This window comes from Xyrauchen texanus, chromosome 2 (assembly GCF_025860055.1).
Source record: "Xyrauchen texanus isolate HMW12.3.18 chromosome 2, RBS_HiC_50CHRs, whole genome shotgun sequence".
Taxonomy (NCBI): domain Eukaryota; kingdom Metazoa; phylum Chordata; class Actinopteri; order Cypriniformes; family Catostomidae; genus Xyrauchen; species Xyrauchen texanus.
This window is the reverse complement of record NC_068277.1, coordinates 18038078-18050083: the sequence shown is the minus strand read 5'-3', so window position 1 is coordinate 18050083 and position 12006 is coordinate 18038078. Positions and strand designations below refer to the sequence as shown.

Sequence of the window (12006 nt, the reverse complement as noted above, 5' to 3'; positions counted from 1 at the left end):
TAAAAAAAAAATGTTTAGGCCTAGATCTTGATTTTATTGAACCAGATTCTACGAAGTAGCTAATTAAAATATTAACTACAACATTTAAAATATTCACAGAGTGCACAAGAATGGACTTTTATTACACCAGAACAATGTATCACCGGCCATTTTGTTTACTCCTTACCATGGCAAGCTTCACACATCGCTGGTTTTAATTCTAGGCACATTCGTTTAGGAATTTGAATCCCCATCATCATTTCTCCTTCACCGGTGTCGACGCCTTTCCCGGTTTATTTAAGTATTCTCTATTTTTTACAGTACGTTTTTGTACAATACTCTTTTGTGTCTTTAGAAAAAAATACAATAGTTTCATTATTTTGCGTGATAATGTGGATTAGTTTCTCCGTCAGTGCTGAAATTGTCTGAATATTCCACTTTGATATGCAGAATATAGTGGCAAAAATAACGCACAGCAAGTATTAGTTTAATTTATATAGATAATTAGATATTTATGCCGAATTCTTGATTTACATTAGTAGTTTTCTGAGACATATCAGGGAAGAAAAGAAACAAGGAAGGAAGGAAGCAAAGGCACACACAGAGGTACAGTAAACTGAATGAATGTAACCAGCCCACTTGTCATCATGTCATAATTAGTGCATGTTTGCGGTTTCGTTTTAGAACTTGTTTTGTCATCCACTTTACGCCCCCTTGATACATTTTAACAGCTTTTCATTCATACGAATGCTTATGAATATCACATGGCTCCTTTTACTCGGTGGTCGCAAACCCTGTTGTGTTTTGCCTACCTAAATATACACGCATTTTCATATTTTGTATTTTATTGTGTATATTGTATAGTTTAAGTGTCATTTAATATGTATTGGCTCAGAGATTACATTTATATTACATTAAGTATATAATTAATTTGTATTAACGAAATATTCTAGTAGAAGATGTACTCTTTAGACCACAGCGCACATTGTGTCACAGGTTTAGGATTAACAACGTTGTAAGCTAATAATATTGAGATGTTTACTGTTTGGTACAGTTCAGTTGATTGACGTTTTGTTACTTTAGATTAAATGCTGCAATATTTTTGGGGGAGGGTTGAGTTTGTCCAAATCCATGTATCCCTTTAAATATCCCAGTCAATAGGTCTCATTAGAATATGAATGTGAAATGGAAGGTGACTGAACATTGGACCTTGAATGTTGATGGGTTGTGGTTTCTGACTTGACTTGCTGTGTGATGTTCATCCCTGCACAGTCAGACATGTGAGAGCTCGGATGCTTCTAGAGTTGCATTGAACAAGGGGGGATCTCACTTTTACCTCAATACTTCAACCTATCTGACTTAAAAGTGCCAGCAGAATAATAAAAAGTACAATATCTATTTTTTTTTTTTTCCTCATTAAAAAAAATTACCCCTTAAGAATGGTACTTTTGAAAAATATGCACTCAAAAAAGGCTGTGTTTTGGGGGCTGCAATTTTGAGATCACATGACCATTGAATGATAGTCACTTTAGCCATATTAATCCAGTTTTACTGGACACTTTCAGCTGCAGAATAAATTAATCAAGGCTGACTGCGAATAGCGCATTTCTTAAATGGCATCGGAAACCTATGTCTGTTTATAAGAGGGATTGTTCAAACAAAAATGAAAATTCTCTCATTATTTACTCATCCTCATGCTATCCCAGATGTGTATAACTTTCTTTCTTCAGCAGAACACAAACAAAGATTTTTAGAAGAATCATTCAGCTATTTAGGTTCTTACAATACAAGTGAATGGTGATCAGGCCTTTGTAGCTCCAAAAATCACATTAAGGAAGCAAAAAATGTATCCATAAGACTTCAGTGGTTAAATCCATTTTCAGAAGCGATATGATAGGAGTGGGTGAGACATTTTTTTTTTACATAGTGCAATTTACGTTTTTTTTTTAACTCTAAATTAGGGTGACCATATTCTGGTTTTCCAAAAAGAGGACACCTTTGGGGGGGTTGGTGTGGGTTGGAATAATAGGTTTCAAAAAAGTGTTACTACGAATACAAACTTTAATACAGTGAAAAAGACATAAGCATAGCATAACATAAATATATATATATAAATAAATACAAATTTCCAACATTCTTTTGAATGTCCATGTACTAAAATAAAATATTTGATGTCATGAGTGTACCTTCATTTACTATTATATTTTGAATGGCCATGGAAAATGAAGCAATAACAATTTTACCTGGTCGCAAAAAGTAGTTTGTTAATTTACCTGATGAACTTTCACCTTTTGCTGACTCTTTATGCTTCGCAGAGCTAATGTGTGCCTCTAAATCACTTGCACCTTTATTAGCAACTGACACATAAGTGCCAGCTTTACATGTCATACATTCTGCTTCCCACGGATCTCGACCTGGACAAAAGCATGGGAATTTTTGGTGCAAATCTATGTTGTCAAGCTGCCCAAGGGTGGTCTGTGATGCGTTCATCCAGGCAAGGCATGAGTACTCCAAGGTACTTCTGACTTGTGCCTTGTAGACATTGGCCCTACCTTTGACATCAAGCTTGTTGGCCAACCTGCGCAGAGCTCCAAGACACTGTCCAGCACCCTTGCCGATGTTTGACAGGTGATTAGTCCATAGCAACTTCTTATCGATAGATAGTCACAGAATATTCAACTACTCAAAGAGGTCAAATCTGATTGCCCCAAAGAACAGGTCCGGGCGGGATGGAGGCCTCTTTCTCGACAGAACCATAGCCTTGCATTTGCTGGGTTCGAACGTGACCTTCCAAGTATCAGCCCACCTGCAAATATTCTCCAGATCTTTATTTATTGGGACCATTAAGTGTCGTTACTGGGCCATAAATGGTGGAATCATCCACGTATAGAAAAATTATATTATTGCACTGTTCTACAACATCATTTGGGCATGGTTTCCACTCAGCTGTCATTTGTTACTACTGTTTGATGCCGAACACAACAGTGCTTTGTGCATTTGTGGATAGATTGACAGGCAGGAATTTGGCCAATAGTTGCTGTAAGCCTCTTATAATCGAACAATTGGTGTGTGAGAAGGCGGGACTTACAAAGAAGGGATAAAGCAATGCAAATATGCGCACACGCACACAATGAAACCAAATGCACATCATAATGCATCTAAAGCCGAATCCCGGACATTTTTGCACATTTTGAAATCCCGGCCAGGACATGTCTGGATAAAAAAAAAAAAGAGGATGTGTGGTCACCCTACTCTAAACTCATATGGGAATGTGAAAGTAAACAGGCACCACATGTGGCTTTCAGATGTAAAAGTGAAAATGAAAGTGGAGATTTAGAGTAAAAAAGGATAATTAAATAATGATTAAATATTGATCTGTTTCTCAACCACATCTATGATATTACTTCTGAAGAAATAGATTTAACAACTGTAGTCATGTGGATTACTTTTATGTTTCCTTTATGTGATTTTCAGAGCAACAAAGGCCTGGTCACCATTAAAAAAAAAACTAAAAAAAACTGTTGTGTTCAGACCTAAAGTATGCTTTGGTTTTCCGCGTGCAACTATGTCTTGAGAACAGTGTCCGTGATGTAAATTTAGCAATCAGCATTGTCCGCATTGGTCTGGAGTTGACTGTACAATACTAGCAGTAGTTGTGTGTATTAAATGGGTCCACAGTGGCCCGTGGTCAACAGTCTGCTTTCGATAACTTATAAATCTTTATATACAGCGGGAGAGAGGCTGATAATTTATGCTCTATGCTTCTGTTGAAGACATCTGTCTGCTTTATTTCAACTTAATTTTTTAGAAAATGTGTTTAATAGTGTAATTCCTGCTGAAGAAGCTTAAGAAAAATGCTCCACCAATCAAGAGAATCGCGACCAATTTAGCATACCAAATAAACTACTGTATGCATCATGAGGTACTGTAAATAACGCATTTCAGTCGGTCACCCAACACTCTCAAATTACTTGTATATTTTAAAATATTGGAATGTTTTATAATAAAATTTAAATATATTCTTTCTATATTTGGATTCTACAAATTTAAATCAAAAGTTGTATAATTTCCCATTGTTTTTCATTCGATTACATCATTCGCGATCCTTCATGGGATTGTAGTTTGTGACTTCATGAAAGACGTTAAGTCTACAGTCTTGTATCTTTGCATTTTTGTAAAATTTTCAAATACTTCTCTGCTTCAAATCAAAGTTTGTAATGGTGTGGTTTGTAATTCACCCCTTAGCTGGTGGTTTTGTTCATGGTTTAGAACTGTTTTATGAAGGATTTTATGAAATCCCTATGAAAGAAATAGATGGGGAAAATACTATTGGAACCAAGATGGCTAAAAAAGTGGGTGGGCACTGTATAGAGTTTACTATGAATGCTTGAACGTGTGCAAGGTGTATTGACACTTGGATAAATTAAGAGTACATAGCCTTTAGCCCACTTTGTGTCAGTTCCAAAATGTAATGACAGCCTTGTCAATATATAATAAACAATTCTAAATTTCAAGTCTTTTTAGTGATTTTGAGGAAAATTTGTTTCCTTTCAAGTTGGTCACTTTCAACTCCTCTCTGCTCGGTTTCTTTCTTAAAGCCGATGCCGGCCATCTCCTTCCGATATCCGACCTCTGCGGCTCCTGAGGGACGGCATGAGGGAGTTAAGGGAGGACAGGATGAAGAGCCCAGTGAGATCATGGATGATTTGTCACAGGCGCAGGCCTCGCATATCTCCGCTTTTCCATTTCAAGCAGCTTTGCCTGTTCAGTTCGACAACGACGATCTGTGCCCTAACATTGTTGTGCATGGTGCGATCACATTCGGCAGAAATAGCTGGTGGCCTCTGACATTGAGACTTGGTCACACTCTGCTGACAGGCCAGCTGGTATATCTCCCTGTTTGGAGGGAAACCAAGCGAGAATGTCCTGTGATGCTGAGTTAATGGAGATTCTCATTTGGGTGGTTCAGTAACTTAAACTTGATTAGCCCATGCCTTATGTGGCAGCGTGTTCACAGCTTGATGAATGGTTTTTGCTCAGTCGGCGTGGCTCTGAGTTCCTAGTGTGTTGCCTAGTGTGTTCTTGCCCAAGCTGCACAAAGTGTTGGTGAAGACATGGTGCTCTCCCTACTCCGCAAGAGTGCATGTCTCCGGTGCCGACCTTCACATTGCTTGATCGCACCACATAGGGAGGTTATACCAAGCTTCCCACAGTTGAAGAGGGTGTTGTGGCCCACTTGTGCCCCTTTTCTTCTTCACTTGCATGAAAATCCAGATGTATGCTTTACCTTCACTGCTATTCTGTGGTCAGATGCAATGTGGTCGTGACGGACACATCCAGTTTGAGTTGGGGTTCCCTGTGTGATGGTCATCCAGCCTTCTGCACCTGGACTGGACCACAAATTACGTGGCAAATCAATTGGCTAGAACTGCTTGTAGTCCTCTGGGCTTTGAGAGCTTTCGGGCAAACGTGCAAGACTTTCATGTTTTGGTCAATATAGACAGCACTGCGGTTGTGGGATACATATATCACCAAAGTGGACTGCATTTGTGCTCTATGTTGGCTCTAATGCATTGAATTCTCCTCTGGTGATGGGAAGCACTATCCCGGTCACCTGAACAGAGACAAAGTTGCTTCCACGTCCGTTGGGCTTCAACAACTTGGCTTACAAATGGCCAGCGAAGCAAAAGTGTACATTCCCCTCTCTCCTGCTTGTTACACCAAGGTTTAGGAAGACAAGGAAACAGCATTTTTGGTTAATCTTCCCCTAAAAGCTTTGCCTGGTTTAATTACTTGGATGTTTCCTCTCTCTCTACCCAAATTTGGCTGCAAAGGATGGTTGGCATGTCAGTGTTTCACTACCCTGTTGGCTAGTGTCATTGTTGAAATATGTGCAGGTCTTTGACCTTAGGGTTTTCGCTCTCTTCTCCTGAAAGGAGGAAACAAGATGCTGCGTAGCTTCCCACACTACTGGTTTCTTACTGTTAAGGGACTGACAGATTGCTCCTCACTTAATTCAAAAAATCCTGACGAAATGTGTGTGCCCAGTTTATATACTTACAATGACAAAAGGGGCATAGTTCACAAAGTGTCAGCTACTGAAACGGCATTTTGCTCCCTCCTTTTAGGAAGCCAATGTTATAGCCAGAACCAAGACATTTTCATTGCATTTCAGTAATTTCTCATTTGCTGTCATTAAATATGATTATATATATATTGGCATTATATCAGCCATTAATTACCCTGCTCTCTAGATATCAGTAGACATGGGCCATTGAAAAACCTATATCGTCAACCACTAATTTGAACCTGTAGACATTTTAAACCCTTAATTTACTGTCTTTATTTAAATTTGTATTATTTTGATTGTGTTTCATCAGCACATCTTAACTTATTCCAATGGAAAAAAGTGTTTGTCACCTCTGAAACTACTTTCCTTATCGGCTGAAGTCACCTATCTCTTTATTGTTTGTTGTTTCACTTGAAAATACATCCGATTATGGACGGAAAATGGGTTGTGGTCACCATTTCATGTTTACCTTTAGATATGATATTCTTACTTTTACAGGTTATGTTTAACCTAGGCAGGTTGTCCTTGTTTCTATGTTATTGCTTAATGTTATCACCATTAATCTATACATCAATATTTATAGTCATAAATATTATTACAAAATGTCATAATGTCTATATTTTTACTGATTGTCATTTGAGTTGCTTTAATTTATGTTAAGACAATAATTGATTGATTGACAGATTGATTGTTTCTTTAATGAACATGCTTCTTAAATGTACATATTTAAACTTTTCCCACTACAGTCATGTCCTTCAGGAGGGGTGTTGTCAGACAGAGTAAGTTCCGGCATGTATTTGCCCAGGCATGGAAGGCTGAGCATTGCCTTGATGATATCAGAGTATCACGTGTGACATGGGATGGTCCATTGTGTGCTGCCAATCCAAAATTTATTGCTGTCATCATTGAGGCTGGAGGCGGTGGAGCCTTTCTTGTATTACCGCTCACAAAGGTTGGCATATCTGCAATATACAATAGTGTTTGTAGTTCATACTCCCAGCTCATTTAAACACATTTTAACATGTTTAAACCCCTTCCATTCAGAATTCTGTAGATTTCCCCCTAAAATTAGCACAAACAATGCAAAACTAAAGATGTCATTACTGTCTATTCTTGTGAATATCAGCATGAGTGAGGAGTCTAGTTTTAAAAATGTATATGTTTAACTCACAATGCTTTTATGACTTTTAATACTAGAGTGGTAGAGTGGACCAGAATACCCCGACTGTGTGCGGTCACGCTGCTCCAGTGCTGGATGTGCAGTGGTGCCCACATGATGACAATGTTATTGCCAGTGCCTCTGAAGACTGCACTGTGAAGGTTTGTATCATTCATTACAACCAAACATTAATTTACTGTTTTAGACTTTTTTCTTTTTTTTTTTTGGTGGGAGATAGACAGGATACACTGAAATAGACCGCATTCTGTCGAATTACTGACAAGCACCATTCCCATCAGACATTTTTGCATCAATAAAAATTCACCTTACCCTGTGGTGCCACTAATAGCATTTCCTGTGAACAATCTCTGGGTTCTGCTCCTGTGGATACCAGGAAGTAATCATGTCCACAGAAACAATTGTGAGTGTGATTCAGAGCTTGCAACTTCACTCTAAAATTACATTTTACTCTACTGCCTGTTAGGTTTAGGGTTGGGGTTTGAGCTAGGGAGTATGGCTAACAAAATATGCATTCATGTTGACTGTATTACATAATTTACAACTCACTTATTGCGTCAACTCGTGGACATTTCACCTCAACAACACTTTCAACTTTGTCCACTGCGGCAGTGCTTAAAATTTCAGTAAGCCCAGACCGATTCCAGCAGAAGAACTTTCGACCTCCTGTTGACGAATTCACTGTGTGATCAGTCTGATGTGAGCGCACTTGCATTGCCCAAAAGGCCACCACTTTCACAATATGAAATTTTGCGGCCATATAGTTTTTGTAAAATGACTGCTTAAGTCATTGATTGTTGTCCCAGGCAACCACTTTCATACTGTACTATGTATTTTCATAGTAAATCACTCCATGGTCTATTTTTTTTCACTTAATCAAATAATTTAAATTCAAATCAATAGTTCTTGTTCATTTATTGATTTATTTGGTAAGTAGTCATGTAATAAGCTGAATAATGCATCGTTTGCTGGTCATTATCTTAAAGCTTAATTTTACGGTAATGTGTGGTTGACTCCCTGGCCTGAGTAGGGCAATGGGGGTTTGTGGAAGTGGGGTGTTGTTTAGCGCCATCTTGTGAATGGATAGCGATCAGGAGATGAGAACTGTAAGGATCATCACCTGTCAATAATTGTCTCTAACAGCTATTTGTCATTGCAATGAGAGTTGGAGATGGATTAAAGTGCTAGCCAGATGCCAGTGAGGAGAGAGCAAGAGCTACCATGCACCCACAGAGAATTGTGTGCATATGAATTAAGCAAAGTTTTGTTTTGTTGAAAAATAAATACCTTTTTGTGTTGGAACTCGCCGACTCCTGCTTCCTCCTTGCCCCCTATCACAAACTTGTTACAATTCAGTTTAGAGCTCTCATTATGTTTACAAATAGGACTTTCCTCTTTTTCTCAGCTTTTAGGTTAGAATTCATTAACTTTCATATTTGAAAGAGATTTGCATTGTATTTTTTCATGAATAGATTTGGCAAATTTCTGATGGTGGTCTTACAACACCTATGTCTGAAGCTGTTGTGACTCTTGAGGGCCACAGTAAACGAGTGGGCATCCTAGCCTGGCATCCTACTGCTCTCAACATCCTGTTGACTGCAGGTAAGCTCCTCCTTTTTGTGTATACTTTGCCTGCGTGCCGTGCTGAACTTGGATTAAGTCTTTTCTGGCACACTCTATTTTGAGATTGTGCTCTAATTCTGGTGTCCTAAACCTGCTTTATATCTTTTATCAAGCACTAATTTTGGATGTTGGAGATGTTTGATGAATTGGTGCACCTTCACATGATTTGTGTTAACTGTTAAAGCTGAAAGGAAAGGAGTTTAATTGTAAATAAACATTATGTTTGACTCCTGCTACACTAGATAGATAGATAGTAGCAGGAGTCAAACATAGTGTGTGTGTGTGTGTGTGTGTGTGTGTGTGTGTGTGTGTGTGTAGCTGAAATCAGAAGTTTACATAGGTTGAATTCATTAATAAAAAATTTTAACCACTACACAGATTTCATTTTAGCAAACTATAGTTTTGGTCGTTAAGTCATTATCTACTTTGTGCATGACATGAGTAATATTTCCAACAATTGTTTACAGACAGATTGACTCACTTTTAATTGACTATATCACAATTCCAGTGGGTCAGAAGTTTACATACTCGGAAAATTATAGAAACTGGTGTCAAGCCTTTCAGCAATTAGCCAATTAGCCTCTGATAAGGCTAATTGGAGTCAATTGGAGGTGTACCTGTGGATGTATTTTAAGGCCTACCTTCAATCTTGGTGCCTCTTTGCTTGACATCATGGGAAAATCAAAAGAAATCAGCCAAGACCTCAGAAAAAGAATTGTGAACCTCCACAAGTCTGGTTCATCCTTGGAAGCAATTTCCAAACGCTTGAAGTTACCACGTTCATCTGTACAAACAATAGTACGCAAGTATTAGCACCATGGGACCAGGTAGCCATCATACCGCTCAGGAAGCAACATCTCAAGACATCAGCCTGGAAGTATAAAGCTCAGTCACAAGTGGGTTTTCCAAATAGACAAAGACCCCAATCATACCTCAAAAGTTGTGGCAAAATGGCTTAAGGTCAACAAAGTCAAGGTGTTGGAGTGGCCATCACAAAGCCCTGACCTCAATCCGATAGAAATTTTGTGGGCAAAACTGAAAAAGACTTTGTGAGCAAGGAGGCCTACAAACCCCACTCATATACCAGTTCTGTCTGGAGGAATGGGCCAAAATTCCAGCAACTTGAAGCTTGTGGAAGGTTACCAAAAATGTTTGACCCAAGTTAAACAATTTTAAGGCAATGCTAAAGTGTACCAGTGTATGTACACTTCTGACTCACTGAGAATGTGATGAATGAAATAAAAGCTGAAATAAATAATTCTCTCTATTTTAAGAATGTGAAATGTCAGAATAATAGTAAAGTAGTGATGCTAACTGAAGATCAACAAATCAATAATTTAAGGATTTTTAGATATATTTGCAGGAAAACAGTACAAAGATTATTATCAAGAATACAATTTGTTGTCCTAATATCAAAGGTCTTACTAGAAAAAAAAATAAAGAATTATGATCCAATGTGAATTTCCTTGATAAAATGTTTTTTATCGTGCCTGGTAACATGTGCATGTAAAATGGCTAGAAATGGCACTTTAGCTTAGTGTAAAACTGACAGTTTACTTAAAATGTATTTGTATTTCTTCTGCTCCAAACTTACTCCAAACTTAATTCTCTGTCTGCCCGTATGAATGTAACACATCATAAGAAAGTGTTTCACCGCTGTAAAAATGCAATTTGGATCGCTTCATTTATATGTATAAATGTTTTCTATCTGAAACAACTACATTTTAAATGAAACAAATTACAATAAAATGCAAAGTAATCCTCAGTAATCAAAATACTTTTTGAATGTAACTGTATTCTAATTATCAATGAGTTAACTTGTAACTGTAGTGGAATACAGTATTTTAAATATGTGGAATACAGAATTTTAAATATGTAATCCTGTTACATTTATTCCATTACTCCCCAAAATGTGTATGTATGTGTGTGTGTGTGTGTGTGTGTGTGTGTGTGTGTATATATATATATATATATATATATCAATTGTCTATGAACATCTTGCATAGAACAACCTTTAAAGAAGGAACATAAATAAATCTCTAGTATAAACTGAACCTTTCTGATGAACAGATCTGTTGTATATCGGTAACACTTTACAATATGGTTGTATTTGTTAACCTTAGTAAATGCATTAGATATTATGAATTTGACAAATCGTTTGACCATTGTTATTAGTTCATGGTAGTTCATAAACAATTAACAATTGTTAACATATGCAACTTTTAATAACAAAAATAAACAAACAATTACTATATGTATTAATCTTGAAATTAACCAAGATTAGTAAGTGCTGTAAAATGTATCTAAAATGCTGTAACTAATATCATGAACTAATGTTAACAAATACAACCTTATTGAAGAGTGTTACCAATATATCTTTAGGTTGACCACTTCCGGACATAGACAGGCATCTTTAGATTTGTTTTGTATTTGCATGTAAATATCTGAGATGCAAATCTTAGCTCAAACTGGTTTGATGTTGTTTTGCTGACCTTGCAGCTTGAGTTTGCTTTTTTATCTGGTTTGCCCTTGGGCTAGGGTGTGATAATGTCCTGTGTGTGTGGGATGTGGGCACCGGGGAGCTGGTTTACCAGTTGAATGATGCCCATCCAGACCTGATATACAGCGTGAGCTGGAACCGTGAGGGCAGTGTGGTGTGCACCACCTGTAAAGACAAAGCCTTACGTGTCATTGACCCCCGTCGTGGAACTGTCCTGAAGGTTAGCCTGATTCTTCCTGTTTCCTCAATCATCTATGTTATTAATATGTCACTGCAGTTCAAATTCTTATATAACATATTTGGGTAAATATTGAACACTTAACTCAGTGTTTCAAAATTTAAGGATTTCATTGCATTAGATAACAAAATATTAAAGCAAGTGGCATCTGCAGACAACAAATGATGCTAGAGCTGTTCTAAGTTTTAACCAGCTAGTTCCAAGTCTGTTCCACTCAAGTTCTCACAAGTGTCCTTGACAACCACAGGTGTATTTCATCACATTAACTATGGACATGTTCCACTAAGTTTGACAACCAGAATGTGGCACAATAAGAAAATGCCTTTGTCTTCATTTTGAACAGCATACGGTATTATTTTATAATTTATCCTAACAAACTTATTTTTGTGAAATGTGTGGTTGTGCCATCTTTCTTTAAA

General features: G+C 37.5%; 1 protein-coding gene across 3 annotated transcripts in view; it reads left to right on the top strand.

Moving 5' to 3' along the window:
* Positions 1-178: 178 nt before the first annotated feature.
* coro1b (coronin, actin binding protein, 1B) overlaps positions 179-12006 on the top strand; it is a 33143-nt gene continuing 21315 nt past the window's right edge. The window contains exons 1-6 of one of the 3 annotated variants that reach the window (XM_052090479.1): positions 179-299; positions 519-585; positions 6796-7001; positions 7247-7369; positions 8699-8828; positions 11388-11569. In XM_052090479.1, the coding sequence (XP_051946439.1) occupies positions 6798-7001; positions 7247-7369; positions 8699-8828; positions 11388-11569 (639 nt within the window). In that variant the 5' untranslated portion in view covers positions 179-299; positions 519-585; positions 6796-6797. Of the gene's footprint in view, positions 586-6795; positions 7002-7246; positions 7370-8698; positions 8829-11387; positions 11570-12006 lie in introns of all 3 variants that reach the window. The other 2 variants (XM_052090474.1, XM_052090467.1) reach the window with 2 other exon arrangements.